Genomic DNA, 22,717 nt, shown 5'->3' on the forward strand with positions numbered 1-22,717 from the left:
CAAAGAAGAGGTGGCAATGGAACTCCGTAGCAATAGAGTAGAGTATGCAAGTGACAGGAACCGATGGAGCAAAAGTTAAAATTCTATCCATAATAGAAATCTTGCATTTAATAGCCAACCAAAGAATGAAGCTCATCTTGGGAATAATTTGATTATACCAACCTACCGTAGGCTTGGATTGTCGAAACTTATCCCAAGCAGATGCAGCATAGTAGATGCCAGACGATGAAGATGTCCATCGAATCATATCACCCAAGGTATGATTTGGCACAATATTAGACATAGAAATTTGAATTTCCAACAATTCATGAAGAGAATTATTAGGCCAGTACCAATTAAAACCATTCAAAATATTACAAACCAAAGCAGTTTTTGGAAGCTTGGAATCAACAATGATATGGCAACCCCAATTGACAAGAAGAGGGGACCTATGCTTAAGTTGGAGGTTGTGTTGGCCCAATGTAATGGACCTATGTTTAAGTTCTCCTTTTAGTTTTTTTTCATTGAGACATCACTCATAATGTTCGTTCAATCCTAGTTTTGGAACAAACTTAAAATTTGAATGGAGCTGGGAAGAAGGAAGAGAGGTTCCTTTCTCTACCCCGTACCAAAGCTACTTGAACTTTGAATACCACACCAACTCCCTCAAATTGTTTTTCAGCTTACTTGAAGAATTCGTCATTCCCGAGCTAGTCTTTTCTAATTGTTTTTCAACTTTCAGATTAAAGGCTTTAAAACAATTGCAAACTTGGGAGTTTTCGGAAATTAAATAAAGATAAGTGAACTATGAAAAGTCATCAATAAATAGAAAAGAGTAGAGATTACCACATATTTTCTTTGTTGAAAATGGACCACTAACAATGTTTGGATATAGAAACTCTTCATCCTAAGATCGAGCCAATAGGATGTAAATGTATTTATAAAACCAAACGTGACTCACAACGAAGAATTGAAGGACATAAGGCCTGACTTGTTTGCTAGGAGATTCACTCAAAAGGAAGGATTGGGTTATCAAGAGACATTTTCCCCAGTTTCTACAAGGGATTCTTTGCGTATTACCATTGCATTTACAACTCATTTTAATCTTGAATCACACCAAATGGATGTAAAAAAGTTAAAAAATGATTTTCTTAGTGAGAGTTTATATGAAGACATTTACATGGTTCAACCAGCATGATTTATTGAAAGAGGGAAGGAGAACATGGTATGCAAATTGAGCAAATCTATCTAAGGTCTTAAACAAGTGGAATCAAAAGTTTGATGATGTAGTAACCTCATTTGGTTTTGTCATGAATAAAATTGACAATTGTGTCAACATGAAGATGATAAACTCAAGATTGATCATTTTATTTTTCTTTATGTAGACGATATAATGCTTGCAAGTTCAAAGGTTTAGTTGCTACAAGAAACAAAAAGTATGCTGTCTAATATTACAATTACCCAACCATGTAAATTTGACTAAAAAACATGAAAAAAGATACAATATTTACCCCAAAATGTGAAAGAATTAGAAATAGAATCTGAAGTTTGGTCCAAAGAAGGCTGAACATCTCTTCCATGGTTAATTTCAAGGAACGATCAATTTTCATATTTGACGACGTGGTGTTGGTCAAAACGAACATTGTCCCAAGCTGCTTCACCTAAATCATGCTTTGTGACAACTAGTGCTAGCAAAGTTAGCATAGAAAACCAGGTTATCATGAGTATTGGTTAAGAAAAATGTTGTAATTATATATCATTATTATTTTGTTTAAATCAAGCTTTTGAAATGTTAAGTCAGATCGGAAATAAAGTTTTCTTGCTCCAGTCGATTGATGTTATTTATGTTTAACATATAACGCAGAATATATAATTAGGGTTAATTAGAAACACCTAGACAAAACATGTCAAAGAGGGAGGCTGCAGGCAGTCACACAAAAAACAGAAGCTTCCGCAACCACAAGCAAATATTTGTTTGCAAATTTAGTAGCTGTGTCGAAGATTTTATATTTAAAGCTTATGTGGCATATCAGCATATTGGGTGAAGAAGAAGGAGAAAAAAAAAAAAAAAAAACTATTTGCAAAAACAAATAAAAAAGAATTGCAACTATATCTTCCCCTAGGGACTTTCATTCCATATCTCACATTACTCCAATCAGTCAAATATTAACCGTAAATTTTCTTATTGATAAATTAATAATATGAATGTCATTTTCTTGAGCACTTCGTAATCAAAAGGTAATGACTGAATAGACATAGTTGAGGAACTGAGGTAATGTGAGACACAAATTAACAATCCAGAAAAGAAAGTGATTCGGTTTAAAAGACATGGAGTAAAGATGATACTTCGAATATTGTTCTGGTGACACTTTGATAAATAAGCAAAACGAAAATATCAGTTGGCTTATGTGTTCATCAAAACAATCCAAGTAATTAGGGTATGGCCAAAAGATAATTAAAAACTTCAGTAATCTCATCAATCGAGGACCGATCTCTAAATGATCATTCTTATGGTTCAAGCTTGTTCAAGAAATACTCCAACAAGAAATTCTTGAGGTGCAAGTTGCCCTGTCGCCTCACGCATCCACCCGAGATACAAAAACATTCCATGTTAACCAACCGCCCCTAGATTTCGAGCTCACCCACCTCCTCATGGTCCTATCCAACGAAGCTTCGATCGAATAATTAAATGTTTTGAGCGTCTCTGCAAACCAACTAGCGCACGCAAGGTTTAGTTGACTTTTATACTTAAAAGTGGATAAGATTTACAAAGAATCAGAATTCCCCAAAACGTCTTTTTAACAGAAAGTACACATCACCAGAAGGAGGGAAGAGAGAGTAAGAAAACGACTCTTGATTCCACTCCTACGCGAAAAGTTGTACACATGCGCAATCTCACACGTCAGATTCCCTCTCAATCGTTTTCAGCCGTCGTACGTACAACGATTCCCTCTCTGTCCACTTCTCCCTCCCCCTTCTTTTTCTCTCTAGCGTTTATATTACGCTTGGGCAACTCCTCTCCTTTTTAAGTTTGAAGCATCAGAGGGTTGTGTCTGTGTCGAAGAGTAATTTCCGTTGTGTGTGTGTGTGTGTGTGTGAGAGAGAGAGAGAGAGAGAGAGAGAGAGAGAGAGAGATTGTAGGAAGATGTCAGAAACAGATGGAGGTAGAGGTGGTGGTGTGAGTGAGGAAGGGAAGAAACCCCTGGATCCGCCTGCCCACATTAACCTCAAAGTCAAAGGCCAGGTATACATTTGCATCGATATCTCAAGCCAATTACACTTTGTCACGCGTTTGTAGTTTACTTGGAATATCGCTGTGTAGTTGCATCATGTTGTAGACAAGTTCTTTCGACATATTCACATGTTTGTATGTTTCATATTTTCATGATTGTTGCTAGTTATTTTTGAAATTCTGGTTGGTTTCTTTTATTCTTAATATTCCCAATTTGGGTGGTGTTTGTTTACACAGCTATAGATTAATTTAAGTACAATCCTTAACAACCATTAACAATCCTAATTTTGACAATAATTTTTCTTATTTTTTGTTAAATTGACAGGATGGTAACGAGGTATTTTTTCGAATTAAACTTACCACCCAACTGAAGAAGCTTATGACTGCATACTGTGATCGGGTGTCAGTAGAAATGAACTCGATCGCCTTCTTGTTCGATGGCCGGAGACTCCGGCCCGAGCAGACTCCAGAGGAGGTTAGATATTGAGTTGTTTCTCAGATCTGAACTCAGTATTTGGCTATTTAAATTGAATTTGCAGCTCATTTTTGTTGTCGGTGTTTGTTAGCTCGAGATGGAAGATGGTGATGAGATTGATGCAATGCTGCACCAAACTGGAGGGTGAGCATGAAAGTTGTTGAACCCCTTTTTTTCTTATAATTTTTATATTTAATAGAGAATTATGAAATTTTAAGTTTCTGTGTTTATGATAATTGTAATGGAGTTCTGATGAGATGAATATTGAAATAAATGTTTTCCTGGAATCTTGAGAGAGAGAGAGAGAGAGAGAGAGAGAAACTCATGCGTTATACAAGTCTTCAAAATGTTCACAAATTGGAGTTAAAGATTGAATATCATGACTCAACACATATGACATTTTGAGAAGTATAATATAATCATGACTAAAAAATGATAATTCTGCGAAGTATACGTTTCCTAAATACCGAAAACAGTGTTGGTTTGAGAAGCCATGTGTGACTGAGCAAAACAGGGTAAGACGGAAAAAAATACACCGCTTTGACAGTCCAACAATGAGCATTTACCGAGCAACATATTTGATCCTTTTGCGTAGTATTCTAAGGCAATGTATGGAAAACTAAACACTGAGTAAAGGGTGGTTGAACTCAAGCCGGTAACTGGAGCTTTTTGTTGTTTTTCCAGCTGCAAACCACAATTGTACAAATGTATATGAGGGAAGGCTCAGATGAATGCAAATTATTTGTAACATTTATGAATATTTACCTGTGGAAATAGTAGTAGAAGAAATCGGCATACAGCAGTGTTTGAACAAGCCCGGAAATCCATGCTGCAATGGCCAAAGAAGAACGTAAGCATATAGTTTAAGGTCGAAACAAGAAGTCTACTAGGCAAACAAGAAAGGGAAAATGTGCCAGGATACTGAGGATGTGGTGTCTCAAAGATGCTGATGAGCTCAACTTTGGTTTCAATATGTGGAATGGGAACTCAGATTGTGAAGGCTTATGCTCGAGAGTTGTCAACTATTCCCACATTCAAACATGGAAATTATCGAAATTCAATAATGAACAAAAATTAAGTTTTCTTTGAGAAGAACTAATGAACAAAAATTAAGTTTACAATCTAACGATTCAATATACCATGCAAAAGTAGAAGAAACAAGTAGGAAACAAGTGCTTTCGAATTAAAGAGAATACAGTTGCTAATATAAGTAACATATATGTGCATATTGGTGTAAAGTTGTAAACAGAGACACTACTTATCGAAGCAGTAGGTCTATGAATCCCCCTAATTTAAAATGAATACAATGAGAAAAGGTCTCAAAATACAAGTATAAATATAAAGAATTTGAATGTTATTCATATCACAATAATTCAATACATGAATGCGGATTCACCGGCAATGAAAAATAAAAATGATGCCTAGATGAGTGCAAACATACAAGAAAACTTATTGTATGTCATAATTTTGCCTGCACTGAGCAGATCACCAAGTACAATACCTGTGCATGACAACATCTCTACCTAATACCTCGATCCTTGTAAAATATGAAACATAAAATATGCCAGTGAATGCATACAGGAACACATTCACAACAAAGGGCATAGATACATCCCAGAGAGAGAGAGAGAGAGAGAGAGAGAGTCATACGTATCCAATGGATATAGTGTGGTTCAGTGAAGTAGCGGTAAATCCAGTTGAGAATGTATAAAGCTCGGTATGCACTGCAGAAATAGTTGAGCACGTCAATAGAAACACCAACCAATATATCATAAAACACCATTAGCATTGATAAAATATTCTACGTAACATGTGGCATTAGAAAACAGTTTTGGATGACACCACTGCAGAGGATTTCTTTGCAAAATATCCAAAAATAAAAGAAAAGGGAATAAACTTGTAGAAAGAATCTTTACCCAAGAAATAAATGCCAATTTGCATGGCTATGTATTAGGCAACTAAAGAAACAAAAAAAAAAAAAAAAATTGATATGGCAAGGTGAATCAAAAGTTTGTTTAGAAAATATATACCCAAGAAGTAACACATATTGGCCGGTCAAGTTGTCAATGTTTCTTGTTCTCTGCAACAGCACAAGCTGAGGAAGTATAGCAACGGCTTCTAAATATAATGAAAATGTCCACAAGACCTGATCCACATTATCATATCCCATATAAGAAAATAATGAAAGACGAAGCGGAAAGATGTAAAGACAGTCGAACAGTTTGAATTTGTACTTAGCAGTGAGGGGTACCAAATACGAATAAAAAGAAACTAAAAAACTATGCAAACGAACCTCCATAAAGGTGAATTTCTCATTGATTATTAGGGCAAAGAACACACATGGCAGCAAAAGAAAAACATGGCGGAAGGTGTCGTGGTCTTTATCATAGGACCTACGAACAATCTTGTGCTCCCTAATGTACCAAACAATTGAAAATGAACTCCCCAGGAATATCAACTTCATGACGGTATTATACAGAGATATAAAGTCGGTGAAAATGTCCAGGTAGCGAGCAGCGAAAACAATGGCATAGAGTTCTTGAGTCTTCAAAGAAATACCTAAACACAATGAAACACATCAACAAATAATGTTGCTAGTACTAATAACCAAATAAACAACCCGAAAAAGGGCCATATCTGAATATCTCAGATCGAGAAAAATGCAACAGCAACCAATCCCCTATAACCCAAATACTCAATGCTAACAAAAAATCAAGTTAAGCCCTCATTCTAAATTATCAAAAAGCACAACATTCTGGATTTTTACCACTGTCAGCTGGATTATACAAGTTCGAACTCAGAACCCAAATGCTCTTTTGAGCAAAAACCAAACTTCAAAGGCCTAAATACACGATTAAACGCAATTTAATACACGATTACACGATAAATGAATAAAAACTTCACTTCTCAACTGGGTTCAATTCAAAACAGAATTTAAATGCAGCTAACACGAAATTACATTGCTTGCAAGGCATTTAAATTATAAACAAAAATGCAGAGAGGTAAAAAATAAAAAAAAGGGGAAATGGCGGTACCGGCGCACGATTTGATAGTATGGATCTTGAGTAGCAAGACGAGGACGCTGGCCAGGTGGGTCATGTCGCCCGCTAATCTGAATATATTCATTTTTGCTGGATCCGAGTGACGCGTTTGTCTTCGGATCTCTCTGGTTTAGCTTGTGAAATGAAATGGGTTTACTGTTTGCTTCCCTGCCAATCGGTGTCGAAAGGCGCAGAGAGATACAGCAGCCGCGTTCAATCTTTCGGGTTTTTTTGAGCTTCTGGTTTCAGTGACAAAATCCCAGCGGGTAGATCTGTTTGCACGACTTCCTTCTTCTGCTTCAGTCTTTGAACTTGGGCCTCGTATATCTTAAAGGGGCTTTTGCTACAGTCATGGGTCTTATGACTCTTTTGGGCCCTTTTTCCGCACCCCCCGATAAAAAATAAAATACAAAGTAAGTAAATTAATCGACAAAATGCCAATACGTTTTGTTAGCGATAATGATACTATAGTTACAAATCACATATTGCTAGTATGCTCCCATTCTGTATCTATACTAATCAATCAACTTCCTCCAAATAATTCTTATGAAAAATCTAACTTACATCTTTTAACTGTAAGTGCATGAATTAATGTAAGTTCTAATTGATCCTTGTGCCTTTTCGAATATTATACTATTAGAATGACAGAAAGCATAAATGGAGGTTCATGAAAATGTTATCAAAATCAAAATTATCGATTGATGTAGGGCTGGTTTGGTATTACTATACTTTGAAAAAAAACTGCTTCTGCTGTGCTGTGAGAATAAGCAGCTGTGAAATAAAGCAGCATAGTGTTTGGTAAACTTTTTTGTAAAAGTGCTTTTGAAAAAAAAAAGCAGTATTAGAGTGTTTGGTAAACTTTTATGTAAAACAGATGTGAAAAAAAGCCAGTTTTTCAAAGCTAGGTTTTGCAGCTTCTTGTTTTTGGCTTTTTTTCATCCAAAACTGTGAAAAAAAGCTGAAGCTGAGTGTTTACCAAACACAAAAACAGCTCCCAGCTTTTTTTGATAGCAGCTTTTTTCAGAATCACCTCAATACCAAACCAGGTCGTAGTGTCAACAATCAAACGAAATTATCAAATGGTCTGAGTTTGGCCTCATGTCCCCCCTGATATATTGTATTTTTTCTTGTTTATCAATAAATTCTCCTCAAAGTCTCTTCCCATGATAACAATGCTGGTGTCACATCCCGCCCCGGGCCCCACCACATCCCGGGCCCGCTCCACCACCGTAGCACGTTATTGTCCGTTTTGGGCTTACCATTCCCTCATGGTTTTGTTTTTGGGAACTCACAAGCAACTTCCCAGTGGGTCACCCATCATGGGATTGCTCTAGCCCCCTTCTCGCTTAACTTTGAAGTTTCTTCGGAACCCGAAGCCAGTGAGCTCCCAAAAAGCCTCGTGCTAGGTAGAGATGAGAATATACATTTAAGGATCACTCCCCTGGGTGATGTGGGATGTTACAATCCAACCCTCTTAGGGGCCCGACGTCCTCGTCGGCACACACGCGGTCAGGGTTAGGCTCTGATACCAAATTGTCACATCCCGACCCGGGCCCCACTACATCCCGGGTCCGCTCCACCACCGTAGCACGATATTGTCCGCTTTGGGCTTACCATTCCCTCACGGTTTTGTTTTTGCTAACTCACGAGCAACTTCCCAGTGGGTCACCACTCATGGGATTGCTCTAGCCCTCTTCTCGCTTAACTTCGAAGTTCTTACGGAACCCGAAGCCAGTGAGCTCCCAAAAGGGCTCGTGCTAGGTAGGGATGAGAATATACATTTAAGGATCACTCCCTTGAGCAATGTGAGATGTTATAGCTGGAGTGTGACGGATTTTGTGGCCAAATTAAAAAAAAAAAAAAAAAAACAAGTGTCAACAATCAAATGAAACTATTAAAAAGAATTGAAAGAAAAAAAAAATCAATGAATTCTATGACTTGGACATAGTGAAAGGTTGGACACACAATAAAGACAAAAGTGTGAAAAATTGGGGCACACAATAAGGACAAAAGTGTGAAGCTTCATGCCTTGGCATTTACCATGTTATATAATGAAAGAATAATTCTCTAGACGCCCAAATAACACCAAAAAAAAGAAGGATATAGATGTATTTTACGTATTAATATATAGGTCGCCAAATGCCATGTCACATATGCAGTGTCAATAATTTAATAAGATATATGTAAAAGATAGAAAAAATAATGTATGATCGAACCAGCACATAAAATTTCTACGCCACCATAATAGTTTGATTCTCACTATTTCATCGCATAATAAAAGATATTTGAAACTTTATAACAGAATTCACATAACGAAATTCAATAGCACATGCCTTTTTTTTTATCCCAACACAAACAAGGCACATTTTTTCTCCTTTTTCTCCATTTTTTCTCCTAACACGCACCATAAGAGGCATGTAAATGAAAAATCTAATAACTTTACGTGTTATATGGTATGAAATTCGCCACATGTTTTCTACTACTATGCAAATGCAGCGCAATCACCAACTGTCAGATCTATACAAGAAAATGGAAATCGAGTATCACGGCATAAAACTAAATTTCAACATCAAATCTTAGGGCGGATGACCCTAAGAATTTTAAACAAAGACTTAAAAATATTAGTCACCATGAGACAAGTTTTAAGAAGAAAGAAAAAACTGAAGTTAATATTTAGCGAGGCTAATCCCAGGAGTAACGGACTTGGCGGGTCCACTTGGAATAGTATCTTATCCAGATCATATTAGATTTTAAGAATAATTTAATCGTTTCTGTTCATCAGTTATCATGCGGTTAGAAATTATTTTAAATTATTTTTATATAAAATTAAACACAAACGGTATCTAACGAAAACTAACCTAACGATATACCCTTAATGATGTACGATTAACGAATAGGAGGATCCGAGAGGATCACTCATCCGACTATATATCAAAACTTCCATATACAAGAGAGAGAGCAGGAGAGACAGACAGTCTCTGGAGAGAGAGGGTTGGTTGCTTTTTACTTCGTCTCCATAGATAGGTAGCACACATCTCAAGCAGTCACAGAGGGTGAAAAATGCTAATATATACACTCAGCAAATCGGTCTCTGTGTAACGGCTACTTTTGGTGAGAGAAGTTGAGAGAGATAGCAAAGAGTCTCTGGCATTTGGGCGACGACGGCTGAGTTGCTGCAATGGATTACAATAATGACAAGTAAATATAAAGACCCTTCTTTCTGTCGTTCTGGCTTCTGGGTTCTTTCGGATTTTTTTTTTTTGGTGATAAAAGTGTTGATTTTTTGTGGGTTTTGGGATTGTTGTGGCAATGTAGCTGGAATATTGATTTGGATGATTGAATGATGGTTCTGTGAATTGGATTTGCTTCAATTTTTGGGGTATTTAATTATTTGGAGATGATATGAGGATGATGTGGGCTTTCTGATTTTACTTGGTGGGTCATTATTTTGTGATTTAGCTTAATTTCTTGTTGTATGGCTTAAGCAAAATGCCCAAATGTAGATTATCATATCCTGCTAGTATATCTGTGTTTATACTTCCAGATCCTTATTGCAGAAGAATCCCTCTATTGATACATGTTTAGCATCCTAGCAGTGGATCATATGTTTCTTTAGTAGTCTTCTTTTTCGGGTTTACGGTCACTTTCTCATTTGGGGCGAAGTACATTTGTTTGGTTTCTGCTTATTGTTTGGTCACATTTCCATTTAGCATTGTTTTCAATCGGCAGTTCACTGATTACATTGCTCTTTTAGTTATTGATTTGATTCATTCCAACTATGTTGAATCTACCAGCATTGACAGAAAGTAAAAAATAAGGAATGATTCAAAGTGTAGATTCTACAAGACATTAACTAAATATGCTGCTTATGTAGTCTTGGAGCTTGAGCTTGTTGTATGCATTGTGCAAACGTTCCACTGTGGCTCATCCTTTGAGATGGTTGCAGTTTGCGGTTTTCGGTTCAGTAAGTTGAAGATACGAGTACTTATGTCTGACATCATTTTGCTTTCCTTTCTATTGTGTGAAATGATAATAGTGAGCACTGGAATTGGAAAAGGCATAATCAGCGTGCCCAAAAGGACTCGAATCATGGTATGTTCTCACCACAGTTCGTAATTTGCTAATATATTGCTATACGAGGATGAAGTTATGATTTCTTGCTTGGTACTATTATTTTGAGCAGACGTGTCTGAATGCATGTGGAAGGGAGTGCCACAGAACGAAGAAGACATTTCCTACATGTTCGATGATGAAACAACACCAGTTAAGGCTTGTGGGGATTTGGCATATCATGTTAACTTTAGAGGTTAGGCTTCCTTGTTATTTTCCATCCTCATTGTTCTTGGCATTTTCTTGCTTTTTGTGCATGCGCAATTCAGAAACATTGCTTTATTGTTTGTGTTTTGATATCAAAGATGTGGATTTCAGATAATAGGACCCAGGAACCAGAACCAGAAGAACAGTCTTTCTCACAAATAAAGAGGCGCCGGATGCTACAATTTGACACTCATGATTTAGATCCTTCCCTTTCATGTGACGAGTTGTCTTCTTCATTCTTGAATACAAGTGTATGTGCTGGGTAGTTCTTTCTTGTCTGAATTATCACATCTATAAGGAACGCTGTATTGTTCAACGGCTGCTTGACAAACTACTTTTGAATTTGCAGCACAAATCAGTTAATGCATAGTCTTTTCTATCTCAATGCTACTGCATTGCAATGGTGATATGGGTGTTCAGTAGGAAGATGATTTTTGCATTATATCTGCTACTCATTTGAAGTAGGCAATTCAAATTGGCGTGTTTCATATGTTACTTCTTATGCCAGCCTTGAGTAACAATGTTGACAGGGCTGCAGTTTCTCTAGTAGTCTAGCTTTGGGTTTTACTTTGATAAGGGAGTTTCAAGTTGTATTGTCTGCAGTAAAAAGTCAGAAGACTCAGAACTTGATTTTTTCCTTGGAGACAGGATTTCAGTACATAAACAGCATATGACATGTGCCATGTATTTATTCTAATTTTTCTGCTCTACATATAGGAGAAGGCAGATTCAATTGAAGAGGCTTTTTCTGAAGCGTCGCAATGGGTATCAGGGTTTGCAGGTTTGTCTCTTCCAGAATATGTTTTACTAAATTTACTTGAACGTTTATGCCGAGGTTTTTCCTGATAATCATATTGTTTATGTTAGGAAATCCATCTTCATCTGGCTTTGAGGGCCTGGATCCGTCACCTGATGAGTGGATTGCTGAATGCTTCAACTATACCGATATGCATTTCAGCCCTGATGAGTTGTATGCTTCAGGGGGCTCTCTATTTTTAAGTTTTGTAAAAATCATTTAGTAATTTACTATAATCTGATTGCTTCATCATTTGATACTCAGGAATTTCTCAGGGGCATCGGATGTTCAACTTGACATCACAAGTAAATTACATTGGTTCTTTCCATTAAATTTGTACTTTAGCCTTTGTTCCTTTATACCCTTATGCGTCAATTAGTTCTAAGTCTACAAGTTCAATTCCCTATTGCAGAGCTCTGTGATCTCCAACCTGAGCATGAAGTGAATGTGGTTCAACAACGAGTTACCCAAACACCTCGAAATGTAATTTTTAAAGGTACTGTCATGTTATTGACATGGTTTGTTTCCTATATCGAATGTACTCGTTATCAGCTCCCTGTCCTTAGGTCATGTTGTGAGCAGGAACACCAGGATTCTTTGTCTGGATCATCACAAACTGCATATATATATATATATATATATATATATGTTGAAATGAAAATTAATCCTCAATGTTCTCTGTTTGTGTTCATAGGTAGGAAGTCTTACATTCGGACTCCCACTAAGCTAGCTACTTCTGTGGCATATCCATTTGCCTTCATTAAACCCTCTGGCGCCCATGGAGATGTAACTCTGAAGGACATAAACCAGCGGATCCGCACTCCACCACCTTCAAAATCAAAGCAAAAGCAGGAAGACCCTGCTGCTTACCCCACTTCGGCCTTTTCAGGGAAGCCTGTCGTTGGAAAAACTAAAATCCGCACTGAAGGAGGGACAGGCAGCATTACAATTATGAGAACCAAAGGCTAAGAGGCAGTAGAGAAGTGGTACTCCCAACTTCCCGTCTTGCTGCCCTTCTGCTTTCCCTATTTTTTTTGGGATGATTTTTCCCTGTAATATTCATGGGCAGTCAGGTACCGAAGTAAACTTCATTTTTTTTCTTTCTTTTGGGTTGTTTTCGGAAATCATAAGTCACGGCAAAGTGTTTATGTTTCCAAGTGTCTCTAGCTGTCAAATAGTAGCGGTTCTATACATTGTATGACTGAGAATCTCAAAAGTCTACTAGGTACTCATTTATTTCGGTTTCTCAAAAACCTTGGTAATCATTTCAGGAACATAATACACATAACTGTGTGTATTTCGATTTATGTCTGAATCTGAAAGGTGTTCAGATGAAATGAGAAGTGTAGACTTTATCTGGTTTGCATGTTCATTAACTTCATTTCGCCTAAACCTCTCTTTGTAGTTTGTATAGTATTCACGCCTTGTGTATACTGGCGGAGATTCTTAGCTATCCCTGTCTGTATATCTCTGTGCTTAGTTCTCTCCCTTTGCACAAGAGAGATAGACAGACGGAAATATACATCCGCTAACAAGGGCCACAGAGACATTTCACTTGATCTCCTTGGGGAATTAAAACAAAGAGGGTAGAGCATGCTTGCTTGTGGCAGGCTTTTAAAGGGGAAGGGGAAAAGGCAAAGCATTGTTGAAACTGAAAAGCAGACATCCACCCACGCTGGTATTCTGTATCAACTTCACATGCTTTAAAATTTAAATGGGTTAAAAAGTGTCAGGTGATTAACTTTAAAATTAGGACTCATTGCTCTACTTAATTAGCCAAAATTAAAAGGATAATAGGAGAATAAATAGAAGAGAAGTGGTTTGGCTCCCACTTGGTGACAGAAAATATTTTTGGGTATTTTTTGAAATGAGAGTGAAATTTTGCCTAATTTTGACCACACCAGTCAATATTAAAATGGCTTAATTACTCGGTTACCATTTGATGTGTTTTCGGGTCTCATGAAAATTGTTGTCCCAACTTTTCCTCTGTTTTTGTGTCCCACGTAATCACATACCATTAAGTACGTTAACTTTTCCGTTAAAAATGCTAATGTAGAATGTGCAGGACCCAATGCTTTGCTTTTGCGCATGCCATGTCAGCACCACGTGAAAAAAGACCGAAAAATTATGTTGTATAATTGATGGAGGCATATGAAAAAGTGGGACACAAAAACATGATTTAGAGAGAAGTTGAATAACACTTGTAAAATGCAAAGTGGGACTCAAAAAAACTTGAGTAACTGAGTAGTTAAGTCTATTAAAATAACATTTCAGTCTATAAATATCGTTCACTAATCCAATTACCATTAGATTTAGATCTAGCTTGGATTCAAAGGCATGCCAAGATGTACCTCAAATCATTTGGAAATGCATTGATGTTGGCATCTCTCAATAATCTAGTATGAAAAATTAAGCCAAATTTAACTAAATGGGTGATTGTCTAGTACATTTTGACACCCCGACTTGGTTATTAAGAGCATTTACATTGTTGTCGAATAAACGTGCATGTGTCTGATTTTATTCTTTCTTAATATCTTGTATAGCCACTCATTACTATAATTTTGTGGTATTCCTCTTCACTTGTAAGTGAGAGGTTTTAGGTTCGAATCTCGTGGATGACGAATTCGATACCAAATTATGTTGCTCATTATATGACTTATTCGAACTCTCCCTCCCCTTAATGTAAAATATATCGTTGTACTAATATATATATATATATATATATATATATATATCTTGTATAAGCTGTTTAATTGGAACTGTAACCCAATCTAGCCCAACAAAAAATAAATGTAACATAAATTCCAACCTATCTTAATAACCGGCCTCCAAGCCCAACCCCCATATCACATGGTCATTGTCAAATTTTTTTTTTGCATTTTTGGTTTATCAAACGATATTATCTATATTAAGGATGATGGGTAAACTTAGTCTCATAACGAGCTAGCAATATTGTGGTTCAAATTCGTCTTTGACGAGAATTGAACATAAGATCTCTTGTTTACAAATGAAAAAAAATATCAGTAAATCACTATCATAAATTTCAACATTTTTAAGTTTAGTCAAATTTTAGAAAACATTTCCTCCCAACTAAAAAAAAAAGTTGGCACTCAAACGGTTTTTATTTAGTAATTTCGACATATTTACACGGAGTCCAACAAAAAACAAATCATTGAGAAAGACATAGTGACTAATATATTGGCCAAACTGGTTTATTTTTACCTTAAAATACATTTGGTTTGAATTTACGTAAATAATTTCTCTAAATACAAAGCATTTGTTAAGCACCTCTCACAATATTCCATGACTGGTTTTGGTTTTGGTTTCATGTCACTTATATAACACCTCAAATAAAATATAAAACTATTTAAATTTTGGTCGCAATCGAAGAGGTTTACTCTCTTATACTTAAAAATTACAACAGAAAACAGTTAAGATTCAATTAAACGAGATTTAATTAAATTTCAATTTTTCATTCGTAGAAAATATATAAAATAAAAAATTTCCGGTAATTTGAATTAATTCGGCGTGAAAGCTGCTCAAATCAAACAGCCATACCGAAATTTCCTTCACAACTTCGGACCAATCTCAATATGTCCCATCAAAACTTAACATGGCCAAACGCGTGCTTTCATTGGCGGGTCTCGGTTAAAATCCGCTGCCCTATTTTGTCCGAACCAGGACATTTGGGATTGCGTGGGACAGAACAGGACAGGATAAAAAGCAGCAACTTTTGCCTCCAAAAACACATAAACCTCCATGCCACGTCACCATCAGAATCCAGAAATTTTCCTTTATTCCATATCCAGAAATTTTCCTTTATTCCATATCTTAATACCTTCCCCTATATATCTTCGTGCTCCAATGGCGGACGAGAACTAAGGCAATGCGTTTCCTTCCCAATAGAAATGGCATTTTCTTCGTGCTCCTCCGTTCCTGCAGTTGCTGCGATAACGTGTTTGATTGCGGTTGTCGTGGGTTGTTATTGGCCCGTTGAGGCCCGAATTCCCACCACCTTGGACGGCCCGTTCGAGCCCCTCACCGTCCCCTTTGATCCCAGTCTGCGCGGCAACGCCGTCGATTTGCCGGACGACGATCAGCGGGTCCGTCGCCGGGTTAAGGGGTTTAAACCAGAGCAGATTTCCGTCTCGCTCTCCGCTGATTACGACTCCGTTTGGATCTCCTGGATAACAGGTTTTGATATATATATATTTTTTTGGTGCTGGTGTTTAAAGCGGTATGCTTTTTCTGTAAATGCAATTTCAGGATTTGAGAATTGGGATTTTTCATTTTTTGGGTCTGGTTAATTGGGGCTGTTTGAAACTGCTGCTGGTAGAAAGCACTTCCTGGTAATTAAAAGTGCTTCCGACAACCTTTGACATAAAAACTCGAATTCGTTTTGGATGATAGAAGCACTTTTCTTGGTTGTGTTATTAATAAAAGCACTTATGAGCAGAAGTACTTCCTATAGAAGCAATCGCATACAGGGCCCGGGTTTGTTAGTAAAAGCTTTAAGCTTTTTTGGCATTTGAGAACGGGATTTTAGTATTTTTGGGTTTGGCCAATTGAGTTTGATTTTCATGGATTGTTGTTGCAGGGGAGTATCAGATTGGAGACAAGATAAAGCCATTGGACCCCAAAAGTGTGGCAAGCGTTGTTCGTTATGGGAAGCTGAGATATCCACCAACACATGAAGCCACAGGGTATTCTCTTGTTTACAATCAGCTCTACCCTTTTGAAGGCCTCCAAAATTACACTTCCGGAATTATCCACCATGTTCGTCTCACAGGTTTGATTTCGTTTGCTTCTTATTTTGCTTCAAAGTTTTTGATGGAGAATTACAAAGTTGGGTTTGGCTGGACTGAACTTTTAAATGCCCCAAACATAACTTGTGATGGAGATGTGGTTCTTCGGTTATGTTGGTGATCCAGTTGTTGTTTTGATGTAGGGTTGAAACCGAATACACTGTACTTTTATCGATGTGGGGATCCCTCTATACCTGCAATGAGCGAAATCCACCATTTCAGGACCATGCCAGTTTCCGGTCCTCGGAGCTACCCAGAGAGAATAGCAGTTGTGGGAGATCTTGGCCTTACTTACAACACAACTACCACAATAAGTCACTTGACAAGTAATAATCCTGGTCTTGTTCTGTTGATTGGTGATGTTACTTATGCAAACCTCTACCTCACAAATGGAACTGGCTCTGACTGCTATTCTTGCTCATTTCCAAACTCTCCGATACCTGAGACCTATCAGCCTCGATGGGATTACTGGGGAAGGTTAAAACATAAATTGCTTTATTTCTATGCACGCAATGGCTGCTGTAAATTATGGCATAGAACTTGTTTTCTTATGTTGTCATTGCTGGATAATTTGTGTAGGTATATGCAGAGTTTAGTGTCCAAAGTTCCGATAATGGTTGTTGAAGGGAACCATGAAATAGAAGAACAGGCTGAAAATAAGACTTTTGAGGCTTATAGTTCTCGGTTTGCATTCCCATCTGAAGAAAGCGGATCTTCGTCCACATTCTACTACTCATTTAATGCAGGGGGGATTCATTTTATCATGCTTGGAGCCTACACTGACTTTAGCAAATCAGGTAATTAAAGTTTGCCTAATTTTTGAGTTTATTCCTTGCCTAAATATTCCTATTTTTGCAATTCTTTTTCTTTACAAGTCATTTCTTTATTGTTTCTATCCCCATTAAATCAGTGAGCACTTTGCCTACAGGGAAACAATACAAGTGGCTGGAGCAAGATTTGGCTAATGTGGACAGATCCACAACTCCCTGGTTGGTAGCTACTTGGCATCCTCCCTGGTATAGTACCTACGAGGCGCATTACAGAGAGGCAGAATGTATGAGGTTGGAAATGGAAGAGCTACTGTACTCTTATGGTGTTGATATAGTGTTCAATGGACATGTAAGTAACGATAACCACCAATGATTGTCACAATCTTTGATAGGTAACAGGTTTCTTTCTTATAGCCGGAAACCATGTGGAAGAAGTGGTATAAGGGTCCTTCAACCGAGGCTTTCTTGCATACCAGTAACCAGATAGTGATAGAAAAAAAGAAGGAACTGCAGTTTATGCTTTGAACTTTTGAGAAAACAAGTTTAATATGAAATTAATTGGTACTTGGTTCCCTCATTGCTAAAACACATAATACAAATCTTATTTGAAACGGTATCAGAAACAATGACCATATCTTGAAACTCGTATCACAGCAATACCATTTGGTTCCGATCCCAAGCATGTTTTTATTCAGTTGTCCTTAGTGTCTATGAATGATGAACAATTTTCCTCATTGTAACTGAATATCTTTTGCTTTAAAGTGCACTGAATGTTCTTCTGTTTTCTTGAATAAAACAATAGGTTCATGCCTACGAGAGATCGAATCGAGTTTATGATTACAACTTAGATCCCTGTGGTCCTGTATATCTCACCGTTGGTGACGGGGGTAATCGGGAGAAGATGGCAGTTCAACATGCTGACGAACCTGGTCATTGCCCAGAGCCATTAACTACTCCTGACCAACACCTAGGTGCAGGTGCCTTTTGTGCAGAGAACTTTACCTCCGGCCCAGCAGCAGGTAAATTTTGTTGGGATCGGCAACCGGATTACAGTGCTTTCAGAGAAAGCAGCTTTGGCCATGGGATCCTTGAGGTACTCCTTTTTCTGTGTTTCTGTTTGGTAAATATCCAGTTTGACAATGCATTCAATTTTCTATAAACGTTATACTTAATTTGTATGACCCTACACTACATATGATACAACTTGAAAATGATTGATGCAAAGATGAGCATGTGCTTGACAGTCAATGGGCACAGAAAGACCACACATGGGTAATGTTATGGAACCAGTTTAAATCACTTTCACCATTCACTGCAACGTCACGAGAAAATCAGTTAGCACCAATATTTGTTTATACGGAGTGCGAAAATCCTGTGACTGACTTGAATACCCTTGATCGGTTATTGAGTAGCAAACATAGATGTAGGCTAGTAGGCTAGAAGTTTGCTGAATGGAGTGCGAAAATCCTGTGACTGACTTGAATACCCTTGATCGGTTATTGAGTAGCAAACATAGATGTAGGCTAGTAGGCTAGAAGTTTGCTGAATGGAGTGCGAAAATCCTGTGACTGACTTGAATACCCTTGATCGGTTATTGAGTAGCAAACATAGATGTAGGCTAGTAGGCTAGAAGTTTGCTGAATGGAGTGAGAAAATCCTGTGACTGACTTGAATACCCTTGATCGGTTATTGAGTAGCAAACATAGATGTAGGCTAGTAGGTTAGAAGTTTGCTGAGAATGTATATACTAGAATTACAGCTCAGTTTCACGACCTGGATTATACACTAAGCGTGCATTTTGATGTGCATAACTTGCAGGTGAAGAATGAGACTTGGGCTTTGTGGACATGGTACCGGAACCAGGACTCCGACAATAAAATTGGAGATCAAATTTATATAGTGAGGCAGCCTGATAAATGCCGCATCCGCCATGTGTTCGAAAGTTGGCTTGCTGACCTCTAAGTCTCACTGCTGCTTGCTGGGAAAATTATTATTAAGATCCCAAATCAGTTGACCATTCTTATCTGGATAGGAATAGGATGGAAGGTGCAGAAAGAGTAGGAAGATGGGGTTTCACCTATGTATACACACTATATATATATATATATATATTTGGGGTTGGTGGGGGTGGGTGAGGAGAGAGAGAGAGAGAGAGAGAGAGCGCAGAAGAAGAGCAACTCCGCTATTGCTGTATGTAAATGATAAAATCTCATTTATACATCTCCATTGTAACTTGAATGTATACTCTCTCAACCAATTTATACAACAACAAACGTGTAAGATTTGTTCCTGGAGCAATTTCGGATATCAAATTCTAAACTAATTGCGTATCTTGTTGAGTTATTGCAAATTGGTTCAACTGATGAACCAAAAATTTTCCCTCCGCTTATTGTGAAGCCGAGAAATTTTTTGAAGTGACTTTTATTTGTCACTTGGTGTTACCAGTTCATTAATGTTATGGTGGTACTACTTGTAAGGGTGGTGTTTCGACAAAATCATTAGCTCCCGAGCGCACAATGCATCCCATCTATAAGTCATTTGGAGTTTGGACGGAGCGATGAGGTTCGCTATAATCTCCGTACGAAAACCCTTCAACAACTTCCCGTTCATTGTATTCTCCATTAAATTCCAGGCCAGAGGTTCCACCTCCATCTCATAGAGATTATCATCACCTGTTGTTTCTGTGAATAATATAATTTCTTACCGTCCCTTGTCCAAAACATTTGTAATATTGTGCCAATTATGTTATATATTTGCAGGATGCATAGCAATTTGGTGTCAATAAAACTTTGTCTGCCGCATATTTGATCATGTTTTAACTTAGGAATTTCATGGTCTAGTTAATTTTGACGGATTTGAGGGGCTTTTAAAACAAATTAGAATCAAACTTTCGAATTTACTACCCCAAACAAATTCCACTGCAAATTACCATAATCAGAATTCATCAGGTCATGTACATAACTACATTCTACATAACATTTACTTAGGATATGAAATGGTGAGATCGATAAATTCGAAATCATCATTATATTGTTGTTCTTATTACATTAATATAGATATATGTAGCCACTATATATACCTATTAGAGTGAATACCATACCAATGCCCCACAATTTGTTGTCCTGACACAATCGACCGGATTCGCTGCGTTGTAGTCAAAACAGATGACGACTTCCAGCAGATACGCGATCCCCCCATCATACTTGCACATAAGGAGAGGTTTTTTTCCCTCCTATAGTCCTTCGAATGGCCGATTAAAGGTTGATGTAATGATATTCATATCCTGGTACAATCCCAGTTGTTTGAGAAAATAGATATTGTGCATTGTAGGTAAACCATAATCTATAAGCTTCATGGAAGTATTATGTCTGGGAAAATTTATTGTCCGAGCACCAGCCGTGCTTGTTGTACTCATGCGCCCAGAAATCCATATTTGTCCGTCTAATGTTGAAGTTGGGCCAGGAATTGGACAAAAGTAATTGCAGAGAATGATCAGCATTCATCTGAAGCACAAATACAATACACTTAATACAGAAACGATTTAGGCATTGCTTGTGTATCTCATCTTATAAAAACGGACAACTTACAATACACTTAATTTCGAACATTGTTTGTGTATCTCATCTTCTTCGTTGAAAGGCAACACTGCAGGGTGGATATCTGCGGGTAGCCATCATTTCGTTTCTTGGTTGTATTGCTTCGTATTTGCAGATTGTTGATACAACATGCCTTTTCTGTTTAGTTAATTCATTAATCAAACATGATCAAATATACTCGTAAATTTTTATCGACTCCAAGTTTCTTAAAGACATCCATAATTTGGACAACAAAAGGATTTCATTACTTTCGATGCCTACGTACACATGTACTTGCTGTTGCCTTCCGTGACCGAAACCATACTCTTCACATATACAACGGGCGAATGATTTGCTTTGCACTCTGGAAAATAAGAAGGTGGCGGAGGAAAAATGGGAATAATCCTTACAGCACTTTGAATGGGTAGATTTTTTAACTTTTTAGTGCCGAGGTTATAGCATACTATGCCTCCATTATTCTCTACCATAAGAACCTCGTCGCTTTTCCACATTGCCAATGTGTTCTGCAGGAGCAAGGGGGACATTGAGAACCATGGGATCTTGGCAGCAAAGTGTTTTGTCCAAACACCGCCCTCATTATTCGCACCACCACGAGAATCATCATCCATGAGCCACATTTCAAAGGGTAGTGTATCACCACCTTCAAAAGTATTATAATTCAAGCGAAAAAGAGCGATGGATTCATTCCACACCTTAAGACACATTTGAATACCAATTCCTTCGAAATCATTGAACTCTAGCATCTCATGTGGTAACAGTATATCATGAAACACCTCACGACTCATGTCAAACAAAACGATCACTCGCCTAATCTTTTCTTCCTCCTGACGGCCGGCATCATAGAAATGGACAAATTCCTTTTGTTGCTCACTTCCTATCCAATAACACATCCCCTTGAAGTACACCTGAAAAGTTTCAGGCCAAAGGAAAGTAGTTTCCGTTTCTAAAGAACAAGGCTCGATCTCTCTCCAAGAATTAGTTCCCAAGGTATACACCACTACCTTGAGAGGATGAATAATCAAATGTTGTGTGCCGCCATGCAATTCTGAACAAGAAAATCCAATTTTGACAACTCTGTAATCTTTAGATTTAGGATCATAGCCTAATCCCAAAACATCATTGAACCGATTTGTTAGTGGCATGTAAGGCATATCCAACCACCAAGGATGAGGATCCCTAAGGGATGCTTCGTCGAACCAATCTGGAATGCATGTCTCGGAGGGAAGGACCCTGAATTCCTGAATTGCCGGATTCCACAAAAGCACCTTAGTAGAATTAGGTCGAGCTAGACAAATGATCCCATTACAATGACCTGCAACGTGAAATGATTGATCATCTGCAATCTCTAGACTCATAGCAAGAGGAACATCGAAGTCCTCGATCCCAGAAAGAGTGCTACACTTGTGCACACCACCATCGTCATCATCAACAATGACATTGTCAAAAGTAAGTACCGAGAATACGGATTGAAATTTATCCCTGTTTGGGTCCTCCGTAGAAGGGACTAACATTCGCTTCAAAAGGACACGAGTGGATTGATCGTCCAGCAAGGAATGGGAGAGGTGCTTGTCGACGAATGTGGGGTCGTTGATGAGAGCATGCCACCATTTAGCGACGCACTTGAATCGCATCAGAGATTTCGGAGGCAGAGTTGACAGAATATTCACCAACAAATATTGTCCAATTTTGGATGTTTTGTTCGTCAT

General features: G+C 37.8%; 5 protein-coding genes across 5 annotated transcripts; 3 read left to right on the forward strand and 2 right to left on the reverse strand.

Annotated features, from left to right (window-relative positions):
• The first annotated feature begins 2,823 nt into the window (after positions 1-2,823).
• LOC137729206 (small ubiquitin-related modifier 1-like) lies at positions 2,824-3,970 on the forward strand. The gene is made up of 3 exons (XM_068468067.1): positions 2,824-3,223; positions 3,537-3,686; positions 3,778-3,970. The coding sequence occupies exons 1-3, from the start codon at positions 3,125-3,127 to the stop codon at positions 3,832-3,834; spliced, it is 306 nt and encodes a 101-aa protein (XP_068324168.1). The 5' UTR covers positions 2,824-3,124; the 3' UTR covers positions 3,835-3,970.
• A 28-nt stretch (positions 3,971-3,998) lies between these two features.
• On the reverse strand, positions 3,999-6,979 carry LOC137729205 (ER lumen protein-retaining receptor-like). The gene is made up of 6 exons (XM_068468066.1): positions 6,722-6,979; positions 5,980-6,245; positions 5,717-5,832; positions 5,337-5,410; positions 4,452-4,515; positions 3,999-4,370 (listed from the first exon to the last, which is right to left on the reverse strand). Exons 1-6 carry the CDS (start codon positions 6,810-6,812, stop codon positions 4,334-4,336), a joined length of 648 nt encoding a protein of 215 aa, XP_068324167.1. The 5' UTR covers positions 6,813-6,979; the 3' UTR covers positions 3,999-4,333.
• Positions 6,980-9,702: 2,723 nt separating this feature from the next.
• LOC137730118 (protein XRI1-like) lies at positions 9,703-13,173 on the forward strand. Its single transcript, XM_068469183.1, has 9 exons — positions 9,703-9,925; positions 10,764-10,819; positions 10,911-11,033; positions 11,156-11,295; positions 11,762-11,825; positions 11,912-12,014; positions 12,105-12,145; positions 12,253-12,336; positions 12,535-13,173. The coding sequence occupies exons 1-9, from the start codon at positions 9,906-9,908 to the stop codon at positions 12,807-12,809; spliced, it is 906 nt and encodes a 301-aa protein (XP_068325284.1). The 5' UTR covers positions 9,703-9,905; the 3' UTR covers positions 12,810-13,173.
• A 2,516-nt stretch (positions 13,174-15,689) lies between these two features.
• Positions 15,690-19,705, forward strand: LOC137728736 (purple acid phosphatase 15-like). Its single transcript, XM_068467488.1, has 7 exons — positions 15,690-16,034; positions 16,438-16,629; positions 16,789-17,122; positions 17,225-17,442; positions 17,574-17,764; positions 18,218-18,508; positions 19,234-19,705. Exons 1-7 carry the CDS (start codon positions 15,749-15,751, stop codon positions 19,375-19,377), a joined length of 1,656 nt encoding a protein of 551 aa, XP_068323589.1. The 5' UTR covers positions 15,690-15,748; the 3' UTR covers positions 19,378-19,705.
• Positions 19,706-21,268: 1,563 nt separating this feature from the next.
• On the reverse strand, positions 21,269-22,717 carry LOC137728353 (F-box/kelch-repeat protein At3g06240-like). Its single transcript, XM_068467163.1, has one exon. It carries the CDS (start codon positions 22,715-22,717, stop codon positions 21,269-21,271), a length of 1,449 nt encoding a protein of 482 aa, XP_068323264.1.

The sequence above is a fragment of the Pyrus communis genome, chromosome 3 (assembly GCF_963583255.1).
Source record: "Pyrus communis chromosome 3, drPyrComm1.1, whole genome shotgun sequence".
In the NCBI taxonomy this organism is placed as follows: Eukaryota; Viridiplantae; Streptophyta; class Magnoliopsida; order Rosales; family Rosaceae; genus Pyrus; species Pyrus communis.